Source organism: Bufo bufo, chromosome 8 (genome assembly GCF_905171765.1).
Source record: "Bufo bufo chromosome 8, aBufBuf1.1, whole genome shotgun sequence".
In the NCBI taxonomy this organism is placed as follows: Eukaryota; Metazoa; Chordata; class Amphibia; order Anura; family Bufonidae; genus Bufo; species Bufo bufo.
Window position 1 is genome coordinate 131,780,660 of NC_053396.1, and position 18,407 is coordinate 131,799,066.

General features: G+C 43.7%; 1 protein-coding gene across 3 annotated transcripts in view; it reads right to left on the reverse strand.

Annotated features, from left to right (window-relative positions):
* The window catches only part of AMOT (angiomotin), a 74,400-nt gene that overhangs the window by 30,969 nt on the left and 25,024 nt on the right, over nucleotides 1-18,407 (reverse strand). The window contains exons 2-4 of one of the 3 annotated variants that reach the window (XM_040442005.1): nucleotides 9,270-9,380; nucleotides 7,201-8,068; nucleotides 748-1,189 (exon numbers count right to left, since the gene is read on the reverse strand). In XM_040442005.1, the coding sequence (XP_040297939.1) occupies nucleotides 748-1,189; nucleotides 7,201-8,030 (1,272 nt within the window). In that variant the 5' untranslated portion in view covers nucleotides 8,031-8,068; nucleotides 9,270-9,380. Of the gene's footprint in view, nucleotides 1-747; nucleotides 1,190-3,638; nucleotides 4,448-7,200; nucleotides 8,069-9,269; nucleotides 9,381-18,407 lie in introns of those variants that run through there. The other 2 variants (XM_040442006.1, XM_040442007.1) reach the window with 2 other exon arrangements.

Here is an 18,407-nt window from a genome sequence, read left to right on the forward strand (position 1 = left end):
CTTATCCCAGGGAAAAATTTCCTCTGCAACTCAATGTGAACAGCAAAATTCACAGTGCGCACTGGAAGAAGCGCACTTTGCGAAACGTCCGTCGGGCTTTCGGTTCTTCCCAAACTGGTTGGTATTTATTATTACAGGTATTTTGCCTCTTGTATTTATGCTCAGGGTGTGGTTGGTTGTTGGCTGTGTTGGGTGTCGGCCATGCCACCACATATACCCTGCTATACCCAGTTTTTCACACAGTGAATTTTGCTGTTCACATTGAGTTGCAGAGGGAAATGTTTCCTGGGATAAGGGAGGATCCATTTATGGGGTAGATGATTTATGTTCATTGTCACCCCACTATCAATACCTGGTATCCCTACACTACTGTTACTGCACTTTATCTCATTGATCAGTATTGGATTAACTGGTGATACAATATGTCTCAAGTTATGGTTAGATACCTATAAAATATTTATTACCACATATTACTACCTCTGCTGTGGGGTTTGCCTGTTTATTCCACTATTCAACATTCCCTGCATTTTTTTTAATTCATTGTTGTAATGATTAATAAAATATGTAATCTATGTGTGGCTTTGATTACTTTTAGGTTTTCTGATATATTCCCACACATTTTGTTATATTGTGTATCTATGGATAACTTACAGCACATTGTAAGATTTTTTTTTAAAAGCATAAAAGATGGGAAAACAATTGAATCGATATCACAATATAAAAAAAAAAACTGTGCCCCATAATTACTTTTTGAAATCTTGCCACTTTGTCATAGCATCCTTCCAGCTCCTGGCGTAGAGACCTGTTCTCTTCAGACAGAACAGCCACCATCTGCTGTGCCCGGGAAACAATGGCAAATGGGTCGCCCTGCATCTGGGAATAAGGGGAGGGTAAAGAGGGTGGTCTTGCATGGTCCATTTGTGGTGGTTGCTGCTGATGACCAAGGTATGTCTGAGACATGCGGTAAAAGTCTCCATGGTGAAACTGACTGGACATTTGATGAGGCCGTGGTGTCCCAGAGAAGAATTCCCCATGGCTTGGGGAGGGAAGCTGTTGTTGAGATGGTGACATGCCTGACGGTGGAGGGGACTGTATGAGGCTCATAGATCCCAAGGATGTAAGGGAAGAGGTGGGACTGTGGTAGTGTGGAGATCTCTGCTGAAAATGTTGTTGCACATCGTGATTTTGCCTGTGGAATAAATAAAAAAAATATATACATATATATGTATAAATAATTTTAATATTTTCCTAAAACATTACACCACCCATATACCCTATTATCAAGTAGCTCTTGCATTACATTGACAGCCAGCAGCTGATTTCAGCCTGGGGTTGTCAGCAGCTGATCACCTCGGCAGCCACATTTTGAAAATATGCCCTGAAGAAAAATGTGGCACTTTTCCCAAAATCCAAAATCCAACCCTAGAAAGAAAACTAGTAACATACCCTACCCATCATCCGCATCCAACTGAGGGAAAGTCATAGCTATTGACCAAGTGGCCATTTCAGAGCATGTATTTCACAGATATATAAGAAATATAGTCCAGGATGGAATAAAAACTGTAAAAGAGTGGCTGAGCTGTAAAGACTTTTGTCATGGATCATTTGATCTAGTCCTGTTCACACTACACCTCCTCTGGCACAGCATTGAGATTTCCATGCAATATGTTGCATGATGCTAATGATACTTACAATGGAAAAAGTGGACACAAAATAAAGGATGACAATTCTCTCATGTAACTCCTGCTACAAATGACTGCTACACACACAATAATTTGCAAGGGGTGTAAAAGGGGTTGCACTGCAGAAAGGAAGGGGGTCCAAAGCTGGGGACTCATACGGTATATGATGTTCATATTGCCTAAAACAGGCCCAGAAAAATAGGTAGTCTTTATGAGACAACCCACTTAAAATACTATATTGTAATATACAGACACAGAACTGATTTTGAAAAGCATGCTTAAAAAATCAGCGCAGAATCCACATGTTTTTTAGCGCGAAAAAACAGGTTTGTATGATTTTTTTATTCTTTTTTTTAACCAATGTGTTAAAAAATACCACTTCAATACAAAGCTGCATTTTCAGCTTGAGGTTTTTGATGCAAATCCGGGCCAAAAAACACGCAGAAAACGCACAAAAGAGAACATGGACTTACATGGAGCTGTTTTTTTAAGCTTCCCATTCATTTCAATGGGAGATTTAGCGCCGATTGTGCCCCAAGATAGGGCATGTTGCTTCTTTTCTCCATGCTTCTTTTTTACACCGTAAAAAAAAACAAAAAAAACAAAAACAAATGCTGCTTCCCATTGAGATGAATGGGAGGCTGTTTTGAGGCAGAAACGCACTAAAATCAGCGCCAAAAAACTCAGTGTGAACTGGTTGAACTGGCCCTAATAAGTGTTAGGGTATGTTTACCAAATCCAACGTGTGTTTTACAAGAGGATCTGCAGCATACATTCGAGGCTAAGGCTCCGTGCACGCAGCCGTAAGTGTCTTGCGGTCTGCAAATCGGGCATTCGCAAAACACAGATCCTGGCTCTGAGCTAACTCCCCCTGTCTAGAGAGAAGCCCTATTTTTGCCTGCAAAAGGGACAAAAATAGGACATTAGGACAGCAAAAAACACAGATCGGATGCGGATTGAAACTACGGCCGTGTGCATGAGGCCTAACAGTGATTTCGGCCGCGGATGTGCTGGGTCAAGGATCTTCCCTTTCAGTGGGGCTAATGCAGAACATTTCTGTGTGGAATCTAGAAGTAGAATAAACATGCTGAGTCTTGATGTTAGGAGATTTGATAAAGATTTAGGGGCCTTTACACAGGCCAAGAATTCAAAAGAGCATCACCAACGAGCATTCATAGAACTAAATCATCAAATCTCGATTGTGTGAATGGACCCTTACAAGCACATCTGTAAATAAACTCAAAGATATGTCTGCAGCTAAATGTTTACTACCTGAGCAAGCACAATTCTTCATACAGTATTTTACTGCACATCCACAAGGCGCTTTAGTGCAAAACATAAATCACATCTACACCTGACAATGACAAAATACAAGCGCCATGCTACAGTGCAAAGCTTGCTTAGAATTCCCATTGAGAAAAGATGCATAAATATCAAAGCAAAAGAAAACGAAAAAAAATAAGACAAAGTGAGTTCTGACTAAGTAGGGGACATATATTACCCGTATAGGCCAGAAAACTGGTACCAAAAAGTGCCATACCTTCGCAAAATATTGTGACCTTTTCAGGGTTGGGAGCCCTGATCCCCACTTTTCCAAAAAGCGGGTGAAGCGGGGAGCAGGAGGTCCATTAGTTAAGATCTACGGCATAGATTATGCCATAGATTATAGCGGAGATGTACACCAGCTCCCTTGCTGGTATAGATTTTATTTTTGCCGCACAGAACTGAAGAGATGCGCCTCTTAAAAAACCGTGGCACATCTGATGCCAGCGGGGGACAGGTTAAGACGGAATATGCCGGTCTTACTAAATGTCCCCCAAAGTTCACTGTAGATTTTAGAGGCCAAATAGATCAGGTCATAGTCCAATTTCAATAGACAACAATCCAAAATGCTAAAACAAAGAAAGAAATAGAACAACACTCAAACGTCTAGAAATGAATAAAGAAGTAACATACATAAGATCTTACAAGTTATCCAGCTTTCTCCAAGTTATTTGGTGCTCCCTTCCTTCTTCATCCTCTAGAAATCCCATGTCATTTTTCAGCACCAAATCCCAAAGTATATTCCAACTTCCATGTAATGTTGAGGCAATGTTCCCGACAGAAGGTATATTGGCTTTTTAATGCAAAGACTTAAGATGAGACTTGTAAATTTTGGTCTCCGCAGTAGTAAATCGAAAACTCCCGAAGGCAGAGAGCCTTGTGATGTTCTGTGCGACTGAAGTTGTTGGGACCAGTCAGGATCCCAGCTTCTGCCCACATCCAGAAGGTGGATCCACACGTGTGTCATTAAGAGGAATGTAGGTCACGTCCCTCATACTCTCTATTCAGAGCCATAATTTATCAGCTATCAAGAATGTACAGGACTGGTTTCCCTACCTCATTTCACTACCTCCTTCTTCAGACGCATGCTTATTAAGGGATTATGTTCTTGTACAAACTATTTCATTGGCTATGACAGTATGGTGTCACATCGGAATAGAAAAACTGGACGTGGATAGAAAATGATGGGTAAACTGTTAAACTCACATTAAAGGCCAGGTCAAAATGCAAATGATACATTTTGGTGAATCTATGGCAAAAATCTGCTGTGTAACATTGCGATTTTAATGCAGATTTTAATATGGACTTGCTAAAGATTTTACCCGAAACACTGCAAATGGTGACTTCCACATTTCAGCAGCAGTATGAGCATGCTGTGAAATCCATACAGAATTTTCTAGTACATGTGGATGGGGTTCTGTACTGTACTAAAAATGGTTTAATTTTGCTCCCATAACTGGTGAAGCCGGTAGTATGGCAGGTGACTGATAACCCCTACAACCATAGAAACCTTCATCAAAACAGCTGCTTTCCTCCACAGGTTACCTCTATTTTCTAAGATTATCTATCTATGGTATAAATTAAAGGGGTTGTCTGAGACAAGCCCTGCAATAATAGCCTACATAATCATTTTATGCAGCGTCGTTCCCTGTGGTGCTAGTCCGGTCCTCCGGCCACTGCTTGTTTAGAAACAGTAGCGAAGACGTGACATCTATGGCATGTGACCACTGCAGCCAAACACTGTCTTCAGTGGTCCGCCGCTAAGGACAGTGATCGGCTGCAGTGGTGACATTCTCTACTTCTGCACATCATGGTATACGTCACCAACACCAAGATGTGCACGATGACATGCAAGTATATGAAACGTCACTGCTGATGCCAATCACGGTCCTCAGAGTTCAATCGCTGATTGCAGTGATTGCCTGCAGCGGTCACATGCCTTGCACTGGCACATCCCCAATGCAGTTTACAAACAAGCAGCGGAAGGAGAACAGGACCAGCACCGCAGAGAGTGGTGGCACTTCAGAAACAGGTACAAGATGATTTTTTTTGTTTTAGGCTACTGCAGGACTTATCCGACACTCATCAAGAGTCTAGCTCAGGGATCAGCAACCTTAAGAAACTCCAGCTGCTGTGAAACTACAACTCCCAGCATGCACACTTGCTCAGCTGTTCTTGTAATTCCCATAGAAATGAAAAGAGGATTCTGTGAAACAGCCACAACCCCCCATGGGAGCTGTAATGACTCTTTCCTGTTGTCACTTGAACCACGGTAATTATATGTTTAGGCTTTTTTTTTAAGCTCACCTGACAAGGAGGAATGGTTCATTGGAAAGGAGTGTTGCTTAAATGCCAAACTGTGCTCCAAAACTGTGACAACATTTTGCTGTAAAATTTTGCCGCAACGTAAGCTAATCAATGCATGGTGTAAAGTTAAGGTGTCCATACACCTTCCATAGCTGTCAACTGAACACTCTTCTGGCAGTGGCTCTTCTCCTTAACACACCCAATCATTCTTACCCCTTACTTCATTTGTCATGGAGAATCGGGAGATCTACATACACATTAGACTGAGGGCCGGCCATGGTGAAAACGCTGGATTCAGGTGAAAATATTGTAATGTGTACGTGGGCCTTTAGACAAATGTGTTTAACGTGTCTCGTGAGACGCATCAAATTTATCACACAGCTTGAGTCAGTGTCATTAATGTGACACATCTTTAGACTGCCGGTCTAGGTGTACACTTATCTGACGAGAGTAAATCTGCCCTATTGAGTTAAAGCGCTCACTATCTCCAATATGTCTCCACATTTAAATGCAGAGTGCTCACATATTATCAACTTTTCCGCCAGCAACACTCAAATTGGCACCATGTTTCTCTGGACTGGTGGGGGGATCGCATTGGTCTGAACCCCCACTAAAAATACATGTATGTCACATCTTCAATCTAAATGACATAAGTGTCTCAGAGTTCATTCTAAAACTACAGGGTGGGCCATTTATATGGATACCCCTTAATAAAATGGGAATGGTTGGTGATATTAACTTCCTGTTTGTGCCACATTAGTATATGTGAGGGGGGAAACTTTTCAAGATGGGTAGTGACCATGGCGGCCATTTTGAAGTTGGCCATTTTGAATCCAACTTTTGTTTTTTCAATAGGAAGAGGGTCATGTGACACATCAAACTTATTGGGAATTTCACAAGAAAAACAATGGTGTGCTTGGTTTTAACGTAACTTTATTCTTTCATGAGTTATTTACAAGTTTCTGACCACTTATAAAATGTGTTCAATGTGCTGCCCATTGTGTTGGATTGTCAATGCAACCCTCTTCTCCCACTCTTCACACACTGATAGCAACACCGCAGGAGAAATGCTAGCACAGGCTTCCAGTATCCGTAGTTTCAGGTGCTGCACATCTCGTATCTGCACAGCATAGACGATTGCCTTCAGATGATACGAGATGTGCAGCACCTGAAACTACGGATACTGGAAGCCTGTGCTAGCATTTCTCCTGCGGTGTTGCTATCAGTGTGTGAAGAGTGGGAGAAGAGGGTTGCATTGACAATCCAACACAATGGGCAGCACTTTGAACACATTTTATAAGTGGTCAGAAACTTGTAAATAACTCATGAAAGAATAAAGTTACGTTAAAACCAAGCACACCATTGTTTTTCTTGTGAAATTCGCAATAAGTTTGATGTGTCACATGACCCTCTTCCTTTTGAAAAAACAAAAGTTGGATTCAAAATGGCCGACTTCAAAATGGCCGCCATGGTCACCACCCATCTTGAAAAGTTTCCCCCCTCACATATACTAATGTGCCACAAACAGGAAGTTAATATCACCAACCATTCCCATTTTATTAAGGTGTATCCATATAAATGGCCCACCCTGTATTTCAATACTTGCAGTAGAGACTTGTATAGTTACATAGTTGGTGTGGCTGAAAAGAAAGACACAAGTCCATCAAGTTCAACCAAGGGATGTGTAGGAATTAAAATTTTAGGAAAGGGGAATGAGGCCCAGACTTCTACACATTTTCATAAGAATTAGTGTCATTTCATTTTAAGACTTCATCTATTGTATGTGACTGCTTTGTTTGTTTTTCACTTGTTATGCTCATGAAACCGTTCTCATGGATTACACAAGAAAAGTTATGTAAGGTTAAGTAGAGGAGAAAAATAAGCATACCTTGATGAGCCATACTCTGGCGGAGGCTGGTAACGGACCATTGGACCATCTGAACGATTCTGCTGACTGCCTCTAGGGTCCCCGTAATAATGCCCCATCTCCTTGGATTTTCCTTGAGTTGGTAGAGTGGAAATATTTTTAAAAGGGTAATCAGGAGGAGGACCCCTGTGTTCCATCTTCTGTCCACCAATGTGAGATGGATTCTTGAATACTTCATTTGATCCAGTGGTTTTATAGAAATCTCCTGGCTGTGGGGAGAGAGGGGCACTGGTAACAGGGGCATGGGCCTTTACACCACTAGTAGCTAGTGAAAGTTGCATGAGTCGTTCACTAAGGGACCGTACATGGCCCTGCTTTAGGTCCTTTAGGCCATCGTCCTGATGAACTCTACCTGTGTTAACCCTCTGAACTGTGGGGCGACCTTCTGTCCTCATTTTCTGATTAGTCACACCAGTTACATAAAAAGCAGCTCCAACACTAGTATGAGGTTGTCCACGAAAGTACTGAGACTGCACCTTGGCCTCTTCATAAGTCGGGAGCTCTTCACTGTTCTGAGCTCTTAACGGTATCTGCTTCTCCATCATATTCTCCACCTGGATCTCCTGCCCTTGTGGCTCCTGGCGGGCAGCATGTGGAACTAACTGGGAGTCTTGAGGATTCAGTCCCTCGTTCTGAGATACATGACCTCCACCAAAGGGGGGCACGTTCCCTGTAGCTTGTTGATGCAAGGCCAGCAGGTTACGGTTGTCATTAGGATTCCCGTAACGTAGCTGCTCCTGCAGCAGTCTCTGCAACACTGTGGTGGCTGCTTGTTCTTCTGAAGTCCTCATCTCCAATAGCGTCTCCTCAAAACTGGAATCCAAGGGACCTGCGACAGCAGTAAGTGTGCATTATTTCTTTAAATCACACCACATAAATAGACTTTAAAGGGAATCTGTCACCTGCTTTTAGCATTTTAACCTGTCACCATCGCTATGCTCACTAAAGTACCTTATTTCCAGCAGTCTTCTTTTTACTTTATTTCGTTTTGTCCTTTTGCTATAAAAGCCCTTTTATGATATGCTAATGAGGCTCCAAGGTGCCCAGAGGGGCGTTTTTTTCCCTCTCCGGTGCCCAGTGACGCCCCCCTGCAGTGCCCAAGAACGCCTCCTGATCCTCAAATAACCTCCCACAGCCCGGCAAACTGTTCCGCCGGCCTCCCCACGTCATAGTCTACCTTGTAGAAATGCCCCGTCCTTCCTGTCGGCGGCCAGAAAACTCGTGCAGGCGCAGTACCGCCTGCGGCCTGCGCGATCATCAACCTCCTCAGGGCAACAGCCTCAAAAGTCTCACTGGGCATGCGCTGAGCCCAGTGATGTAACCTGAGTGCTGTTGCCCTGAGGAGGTTGATGATCGCGCAGGCCGCAGGCGGTACTGCGCCTGCGCGATTTTTCTGGCCGCCGACAGGAAGAAGGACGGGGCATTTCTACAAGGTAGACTATGACGTTGGGAGGGGGCGGAACAGTTTGCCGGGCTGTGGGAGGTTATTTGAGGATCAGGAGGCGTTCTTGGGCACTGCAGGGGGGCGTCACTGGGCACCGGAGAGGGAAAAAAACGCCCCTCTGGGCACCTTGGAGCCTCATTAGCATATCATAAAAAGGGCTTTTATAGCAAAAGGACAAAACGAAATAAAGTAAAAAGAAGACTGCTGGAAATAAGGTACTTTAGTGAACATAGCGATGGTGACAGGTTAAAATGGTAAAAGCAGGTGACAGATTCCCTTTAAAGTCTAATCCATTCAAACACAAAATTGGTATTATAACATGCTTTATCAATGTAAGGAGCCTTTGCCACATCAGCTATAGGATCTCCTAGATTCTCACAAAAAGTAAACAAATACAATGTAAATTACTACTATCTAAAATCCAATCCGTTTTCATTCTCAGGAAGGATATAACCACATTTTAACTAACCTGGGGCGATTTGTTTTTCAAAATGATCAATTATAAATTACATTATTTATAATATGCTCAACAATTGAGAGCAGAATTAGGCCAATCAAACCTCATTTTACAAGAAAATAATTTTACCTATTTCTGTATGGTGAGAGTTGCTGCCCACCAACGCTGTGAGGTTATCCTGCTCATGAGGAGGTCTGTGAACCTAGGAGGAATGGTCTTCTGTCTGCTGCCGTCTTCAGTCTGAATACATATTTAAAAAGTGATATTAGACATTATCCAACCACATGAAAGAAGTCCTCAAGTGACAAATATAACCCAAATATCAGCATATGGGCTTAATAAAACAGCAGTAATACCAAGCAGACTGAGCTGCGGAGTCTGGGTTCACATGGCTTTTTCGTTTTCCATTCTTCTGATCCGTCTGCTTTTCTAAAGGATCAGGAGAACGGAAAATGAAACGGTCATGTGAACACAGTCTTGAAGGCAAATTATAACATTTTCTATCACAAACACTACCTCTAGCTGTGGAGGTGACACAAGACTGTGAGGATGCGCAATGCTTGCCCTGCAAAAATGCTGCAAATTTACACTTTGTAGTTTGTCAGTAATGTTGTAGTAAGCCAATAATTTTCCCAGACGTCTGCAGCAAAGATCCAGGAACATGAAATTTGTCCAAAGTTATCACTGGGTCAATTTAGCAATTTTATATAACAACTAGAACTGGAATTTGCAATAGTAAAAGTTAAAGAACTGTAGTCCTCCTAGAACATACAATGCTTTGACCACTCAGAACCACTACATGGCTCCATATGTAAGCAGGAATTATTGGACTACAGTTACCATTACAAAGTTCTCTTCAGTTGTTAATGTACTCACATTTATATGAATAATAAATACACATTATCACCCAAATGATGGCAGCATTTCTAGACAACAGACACCTACAACTGGGTGGATCGTAAAACTAATACAACAGCAAACACCCAGTCCACATTCTTTGTAGATGACAAGCTAGAAGGCTGTAAGGAAGTGACAGACAGGTGAGGAAAAAGACAGCAAGACCTTCAAGCAGGTAAAATGGCTAATTACAAAGATAACGCACATGTCCTGCCGAACAAATCAAGTCACACCAAAGATTCTAACATCTATAAAGCAAAAAGTTCCACTTTTCCATTTCCTATCAACCCCTATGGCCATACACTGTACAAATAAAAAGGAGGAAGTAGCCGGCTACCACCAGTTCTGTCCATCATTAATCTAATAAATCTATACATTAGTGCATAAGAACACCCAACCATACAAAAACACCAAAAATGCTGGACCCAAAACAGAGCACTCTTGTCTTGTTACTCCATCCATATCCGGATTTATAGTGTGGCGCATGGGGACACTTCCATGCCACAAATATCATCAATTGTCATCACCCAATCGGCCAAATTGCTCTGCATATTGGTCACTCCATCTAGCTAAATTATTGATGGCCACAAATATAGACACGTGACATGTATCCTTGTGATCAGGCTACTGACAATGGGAAAGGAGTGAGACATTCTGCACTAATTCGGTTTCAACCTTTCACCAAAAGTCCTAACAGCATGAAGCAGGGTCATAGACAGCAATGAGTGGATATTGCAGATAGATTCCTGGCATCTATGCGTACGCCAACCTGGATTTTTGGCTGGCCCAGTCTATGCTACTATTCAGAGATATAGTGATAGCCATCCGTATTGTCCTGCCCTTCTGTCCATTATTTATGAATTATGAAGGAAGAATTTAATCATAGTCATCATTCATTTTGTTTTGTGTTCCGCGGCCGAGAGTGGTCCGTGGTATGCCGGGCTGGATTCCTGTTCAGAGCAGGAGCGCGCGGCGTCATTGGTTGCTATGACGCCGTGCGCTTCATGTCGCCGCTGCACTACAGTAATACACCTGTATGATCTATACGAGTGTATTACTGTAGTGCAGCGGCGGCATGAAGCGCACGGCGTCATAGCAACCAATGACGCCGTGCGCTCCTGCTCTGAACAGGAATCCAGCCCGGCATACCACGGACCGCTCTCGGCCGCGGAACACAGCCGTGTGCATTCGGCCTAATGCTGATTATGAATTGGATTAAATCATGCGGCTTTTCATAACTCATGATGCATGTTCCTATTAAGAACTGGTCAGTAGGTTACAGTCATGCGTCTAATAATGAATGCAATGTTTGGAATGAATGATTTGGTATTGGTCCATTTTTGGAATTTGGTACTTTTTCAATACACATTAATAACACTATGAATTTTCTTGCATTTCTCGGACTGAAATGCTCTATTTAGATCCAATCGTTTTCGATGTTTTGGCCATATACTGTACACCTGATGAATCAAATTCCAATTTGAGCATGTTTTTATATTTTTATATATGCTTTCTAATCCAGTATTGGCACTGAAAAGAGTCGTGTGGCGGCCACTTATAGACATTAGGTCACATTATATAGGACGGCACAGTTCAACAATGAGCAGAGGGTTGTGTGAAATCCAGCACTGCTTGCCTGACATTCATTTGGCATTACTTATCCATAGAAGACAATAGAAATTGACAACGTCACATTACATTTCCACTGACTTCTACGGGGAAAAAAAACACTTAACCGAACAGTGAACTTACAGCAATTGCCAAATTTGAAAAGGTATGAACCTACAGATGGTTAGAAATGAGCAGGGAAGCAGATTTTCACCTATCAAATGGACTGAGCTATTACATGTGCACTTGGCAGCTGAAGACATCTGTGTTGGTCCTATGTACATATGTGCCCGCATTGCTGGGAAAGATTATGTTTTAATATATGCAAATAAGCCTCTAGGAGCAACGGGGGAGTTGCCATTACTCCTAGAGGCTCTGCTCTCTGCAATTGCCGCTCCCCATTTTGACTGACAGGGCCAGGCAGTGGAAACGTCATTAGACCTAGTCCTGTCAATCAAGTCCATCAAGTGCAGAGGGCACGGTTTTGCAAGCCTCTAGGAGTAATGGCAACACCCCCGTTGCTCCTAGAAGCTCATTTGCATATATTAAAGCATCATTTTCTCAGCAATGCGGGCACATATGTACATAGGACCAACACAGATGCCTTCAGCTGCCAAGCGCACATGTAACAGGTCAGACAGTATCATAGGAACAAATCTGCAGAAGTCCTGAATGAATAGAAAAGCCTGCCCTGATCTATAGGACAAAATTCTGGAGATTTGTAAATATTAATGTATTCGATAAGGATTGCCTTTGAAGTGCACTATTCAGTTTGCTGTTCGTGAACAGATCTACGGGTCCTGACACTAAATTACAATTTGAGGGCACAAATGGGATATTTTCAAAGCAACATCTTGCTATTGCTTTTACTCAGATTACACAAGAAAATAGCAAAAACCCCACCAGGTTTAACCTCTCACCTCCCTGTCTCACAAGACAAGGTGCATTGTTTAACAGCATGTGACCCTCACTTACCTCCTAACACAAACACCATCAGGCACAGATACAGCGATATTTTACATTTTGGCAGGATATTACAAACAATATGTACATACGTCCCCCCCCCCCCGTCCCGTCCCCCCCCCCTCCCGAGAAAAAAAGCACTGCCGGCAGGGTTGCCTACCAGAATTTTTCTTTTTTCTGGACAATTTATCCTAAAATCACGGGCAGCCAAGATTTTTTACAGACAAATTGGAGAACCATTATGAATGATAATGATTCAGGTCTATAGCTCAATATACTGATAACACCTCATTACCAGCATTTATTGGGAGCTGTAAAATGATGATAATCACCACCAAAATAATTTAGTCAAGAATCAACAGCCTCAAAAAAAAAAAAAAAAAAATTTAAAATCACAGACACATCTATTTTTTTTCATGGACACAGGAAAAAAGTTGCCTATTTTTACGGACTGTCCAGAAATTTCTGAACGGTTGCCAACCCTGCCTGCCGGACACAATGGACAGTCCATTTTTCTGAGACTCAGTGGATGCCTGGAGCCATCTAATAATTGTAATATTCTACTACAATGACCAACTGGTATTTTCATCTTTCGGCCATTTTCCCACAGATGAGTAGCAAACACACAACCAGTACAAGAATGGCTATACATAGATATCGAGCCAGTAATCTGTATGATGTGGAACAAGGCAGAATGTTGTGGAATGAAGAGCTAGTCAGACCACTGCAGATGTCATTGTCACTTTGTAGCCAAGAAAAAGGAAATTGCATAGAAAAGAACATCCTGGGATTTCTAGACTAAGGCCTCATTCACTCATACGTGGATTTTCACAGACCACGGTCCATGATAACTCATCCTCCTGAGAGTAATACACTTGTATAGATCATACGAGTGTATTACTGTACAGCGGCGGCGGCACGAAGCGCACAGTGTACAGCGGCGCTCGTGCACTCAGCAGGACGGTAGGCCGGGTTTTTACAGACCGTGGTGCATGAAAATCCACGTAACTGTGAATGAGGCCTAAGTAGTATGAATAAGGGTCAAACATCGAGATGAAGAGTAGTGTGGTCGTATCCTTTGAGAAGGGGCAGTAAAAAGCAAATGCTCTAAAATACCTTATATGAATATGAAAGCTAGTAATAATCAATTGCTTCATCCAGTTCTACCAATGATATCATTTTCTACTACACGTCCAGGCCTGCACTATATATATATATGCAGCTCTGCACCTGTTAGGGAGTAATTAACACAGCCTAAACCTAACTAGAAATGTATGGTTGCAACATATCTGAGCTTACTACGACAGATAACATCATTTCCTCATCACAAAGGTTATAGCGAGGCAATCTCCACTATCCTAGTGATCAGATAAGGGAAATAAAGAGACTTCATTTGCCTACTGAGACTCATCATAATGACCATTCTGCTGATACTGACGCTAGGGAGTTAAAGGGGTTTTGCGTCACAAACAATGGGGGTATATCGCTAGGACCCACACCTACACAGAAAACGGAGCGGGGAAAGATGGTGGAGGATGCAATGTGCATGCGCAGCCACCCTCCATCCATTTCTAAACCGAAAATAGCCAAGCGCTTGTTCCTTCGGTCGCAAAGAAATGAATGGCAGCAGTGTCCACACAAGCACGGTACGCTCCCATTCACTTGAATGGGGAGACCGCTTGGCGGTGGCCGGACCATGGGAAACCTGGGGTCCTCCAGCCACCTCTATTCCCACTCTGTTCTCCGCGCAGGTGCGGGTCCTAGAGGTGGGACCCACACCTATCAGACAATGGGGCATATTCTAGCGATATGCCCCCATTGTCTGTAATGGGAATATCCCTTTAAGGCTGTATTACACCAACAGATTATCTCACTAATATCTGTCCAATGAGATCAATAGTTGGTGTGTCTAACAAAAGATCTGTGTGTGTAAGTGGCCATCTGTCAGAAAATATGTCAGATAATCTGTTGGTGTAATACAGCCCTTACTGAGCACTACATACTAAGGCCTCATGCACATGATCATGTCAGTATTGCAGTCCGCATACCACGGATCCGCAAAATTCAACCATGGATGCAGACAGCACATGGATGACATCTGTGTGGTGTTTTTTTGTTTTTTTTTAGACCCATAGAAATGAATAGGTCCATGTTCAATCTGCAAAAAAAATATAAAAATGCAGATCAGGTACGAAAACAAAAAACGTCAAAATCCCTGAGGGAATAATAATAGGAATAAAAAACATTTCTGAAAGACTGTACATAGTCTATAGTAACGTTCCTCTGCAGACACAAAATACTCCACAGGAGAGAAAAAAAAAAAAGCTACCGGAAATCAAACCAGATTGTGAACTTTCTTCCACAATGGCTGTGAGGAATTAATGGCAGCTATTAACTCGTTATTACAGTGCCCCATTTTTATCTGTCATACCTGTAATCGCTGGTGAGTAAAGACGACTTTACATTTCAGCATTCTGCTGGCATTCTCCCTACATTTAATCCACATACAGAAAATGCCAAAGGTTGGATCAAAGAACTATCATTTTATTTCAAACAACATATCTGCTTTGTGGATGAAAGTTTTTTTATTTGTCTTGGCAAGTCACAGAGTAGGTCACACTATTGCTTTCTGTCTAGGGCAGGGGTAGGCAACCTCCGGCACTCCAGGTGTTGTGAAACTACAACTCCCAGCATGCATACTTGCTCTGCTCTTCTCAGAACTCTCATAGAAATGAATGGAGCATGCTGGGAATTGTAGTTTCACAACAGCTGGAGTGCCGGAGGTTGCTGATCCCTGGTCTAGGGTTTTGACTGCCGAGACCACCATGATCCTGAGATTGAAGGGGCAGCAGTGCTAGGGTGGCTAGGAGCACCCAGGTGCTGGCTAAAATCAAAATGCCACCCTTTTCTGAAACGGGAAAGCACCTTTTAACAGTGACATTTTCCTTGGACATGGGGTCAATGGTAAGTCTCAAGTAAGGCCTCTTTCACACGACCGTTGTGTGCACCCGTGGCCGTTGTGCCGTTTTCCGTTTTTTTTCGCGGACCCCATGACTTTCAATGGGTCCGTGGAAAAAACGGAAAATGCACCGTTTTGCAGCCGCATCCGAGATCCGTGTTTCTTGGCCGTGAAAAAAATAGGACCTGTCCTATTTTTTTCACGGCCAACGGTTCACGGACCCATTCAAGTCAATGGGTCCGTGAAAGAACACGGATGCACACAAGATTGGCATCCGTGTCCGTGATCCGTGGCCGTAGGTTACTTTTTATACAGACGGATCCGAAGATCAGTCTGCATAAAAGCTTTTTCATAGCTGAGTTTTCACTTCGTGAAAACTCAGAACCGACAGTATATTCTAACACAGAAGCGTTCCCATGGTGATGGGGACGCTTCTAGTTAGAATACACTACAAACTGTGTACAAGACTGCCCCCTGCTGACTGGCAGCACCCGATCTCTTACAGGGGGCCGTGATCAGCACAATTAACCCCTTCAGGTGCGGCACCTGAATGGGTTAATTGTACTATCATATCCCCCTGTAAGAGATCAGGGCTGCCAGGCAGCAGGGGGCAGACCCTCCCCCCCTCCCCAGTTTGAATATCATTGGTGGCCAGTGCGGCCCCCCCCCCCCCTCTATTGTAATAATAGGTTGGTGGCCAGTGCGCCCCCCCCCCTCCCTCTATTGTAATAATTCGTTGGTGGCACAGTGTGCGCCCCCCATCGGCCCCCCCCCCCCCTATAGCATTAACAACATTGTTGGCCAGTGGGCGGCCTCCCATCTCCCCCCCCCCCCATCATTGGTGGCAGCGGAGTTCCGATCGGAGTCCCAGTTTAATCGCTGGGGCTCCGATCGGTAACCATGGCAACCAGGACGCTACTACAGTCCTGGTTGCCATGGTTACTTAGCAATAGTACAATAGTAGAAGATTCATACTTACCTGCTGCTGGCTGCTGCTGCGATGTTCGTGTTCGGCCGGGAGCTCCACCTACTGGTAAGTGACAGGGTCTGTGCGGCGCATTGCTAAATGAACTGTCACTTACCAGTAGGAGGAGCTCCCGGCCGGACACGAACATCGCAGCTCCCAGGTAAGTATGAATCTTTTACTATTGTACTATTGCTAGTAACCCGCTGCCACCAATGATTGGGGGGGGGGGGGGGAGATGGGAGGCCGCACACTGGCCACCAATGTTGTTAATGCTATAGAGGGAGGGGGGGCCGATGGGGGGCGCACACTGTGCCACCAACGATTTATTACAATAGACGGAGGAAGGGGGAGGGGGGGCGCACACTGTGCCACCAACGATTTATTACAATAGAGGGAGGAAGGGGGGGGGCGCACACTGTGCCACCAACGATTTATTACAATAGAGGGAGGAAGGGGGGGGGGGGGCGCACACTGTGCCACCAACGATTTATTACAATAGAGGGAGGAAGGGGGGGGGGGCGCGCACTGTGCCACTGACGATTTATTACAATAGAGGGAGGAAGGGGGGGGGGGGGCGCACGCTGTGCCACCAACGATTTATTACAATAGAGGGAGAAAGGGGGGGGGCGCACTGGCCACCAATGATATTCAAACTGGGGAGGGGGGGGGGTCTGCCCCCTGCTGCCTGGCAGCCCTGATCTCTTACAGGGGGATATGATAGTACAATTAACCCCTTCAGGTGCGGCACCTGAGGGGTTAATTGTGCTGATCACGGCCCCCTGTAAGAGATCGGATACTGCTAGGCAGCAGGGGGCAGTCATGTACACAGTTTGTAGTATATTCTAACTAGAAGCGTCCCCATCACCATGGGAACGCCTCTGTGTTAGAATATACTGTCGGAAATGAGGTTTCACGATCTAACTCATATCCGACAGTATATTCTAACATAGAGGCGTTCCCATGGTGATGGGGACGCTTCAAGTTAAAATATACCATCGGATTGGAGAAAACTCCGATCCGATGGTATAAAAGGGACTCCAGACTTTACATTGAAAGTCAATGGGGACGGATCCGTTTGAAATGGCACCCATATTGTGTCAACGTCAAACGGATCCGTCCCCATTGACTTGCATTGTAATTCAGGACGGATCCGTTTGGCTCCGCACGGCCAGGCGGACACCAAAACGACTTTTTTTTCATGTCCGAGGATCCTCCAAAAATCAAGGAAGACCCACGGACGAAAAAAACGGTCACGGATCACGGAAAAACGGGACCCCGTTTTGCGGACCGTGAAAATATACTGTCGTGTGCAATAAGCCTAAGTCTAAGGTTTGAAAGAACACTGGAGATGCAGAAATGAATATAGAATTTGTCCTCACTTTAGGATCTGAATCAAAACTATAAAATATACACATTTAAAAAGAAATCATCTTTGCATCAGTGACCAGAATGCAGTGCCGGATCGATCGTATGACAGACACTGGTAGCGACAAACTATCCCAACTGACTTATAAAGAGATCTATTGGTTTGGTTGTGGTGTCTGTCATTTTGAATAGAACTCTCTGGCCACAATGAACAAAGGTATGTTCGGAGAGAAAAAAAGGCACAGAATGAAAAAGATCACCTCTCCAACCATTAAGCATGGGAGTGGATGAATCATGCTTTGGGGTTGTGTTACAGCCAAAGGCCTCATGCACACAAACGTATTTTCTTTCCGTGTCCGTTCTGTTTTTTTCTGCAGACCGTACGTGGAACCATTGATTTCAATGGGTCCGTAGAAAAACGGAAGTTACTCCGTGTGCATTCAGTTTCCGTATGTCTGTATTTCTGTTCCGCAAAAAAATAGAACATGTCCTATTATTGTCCGCATTA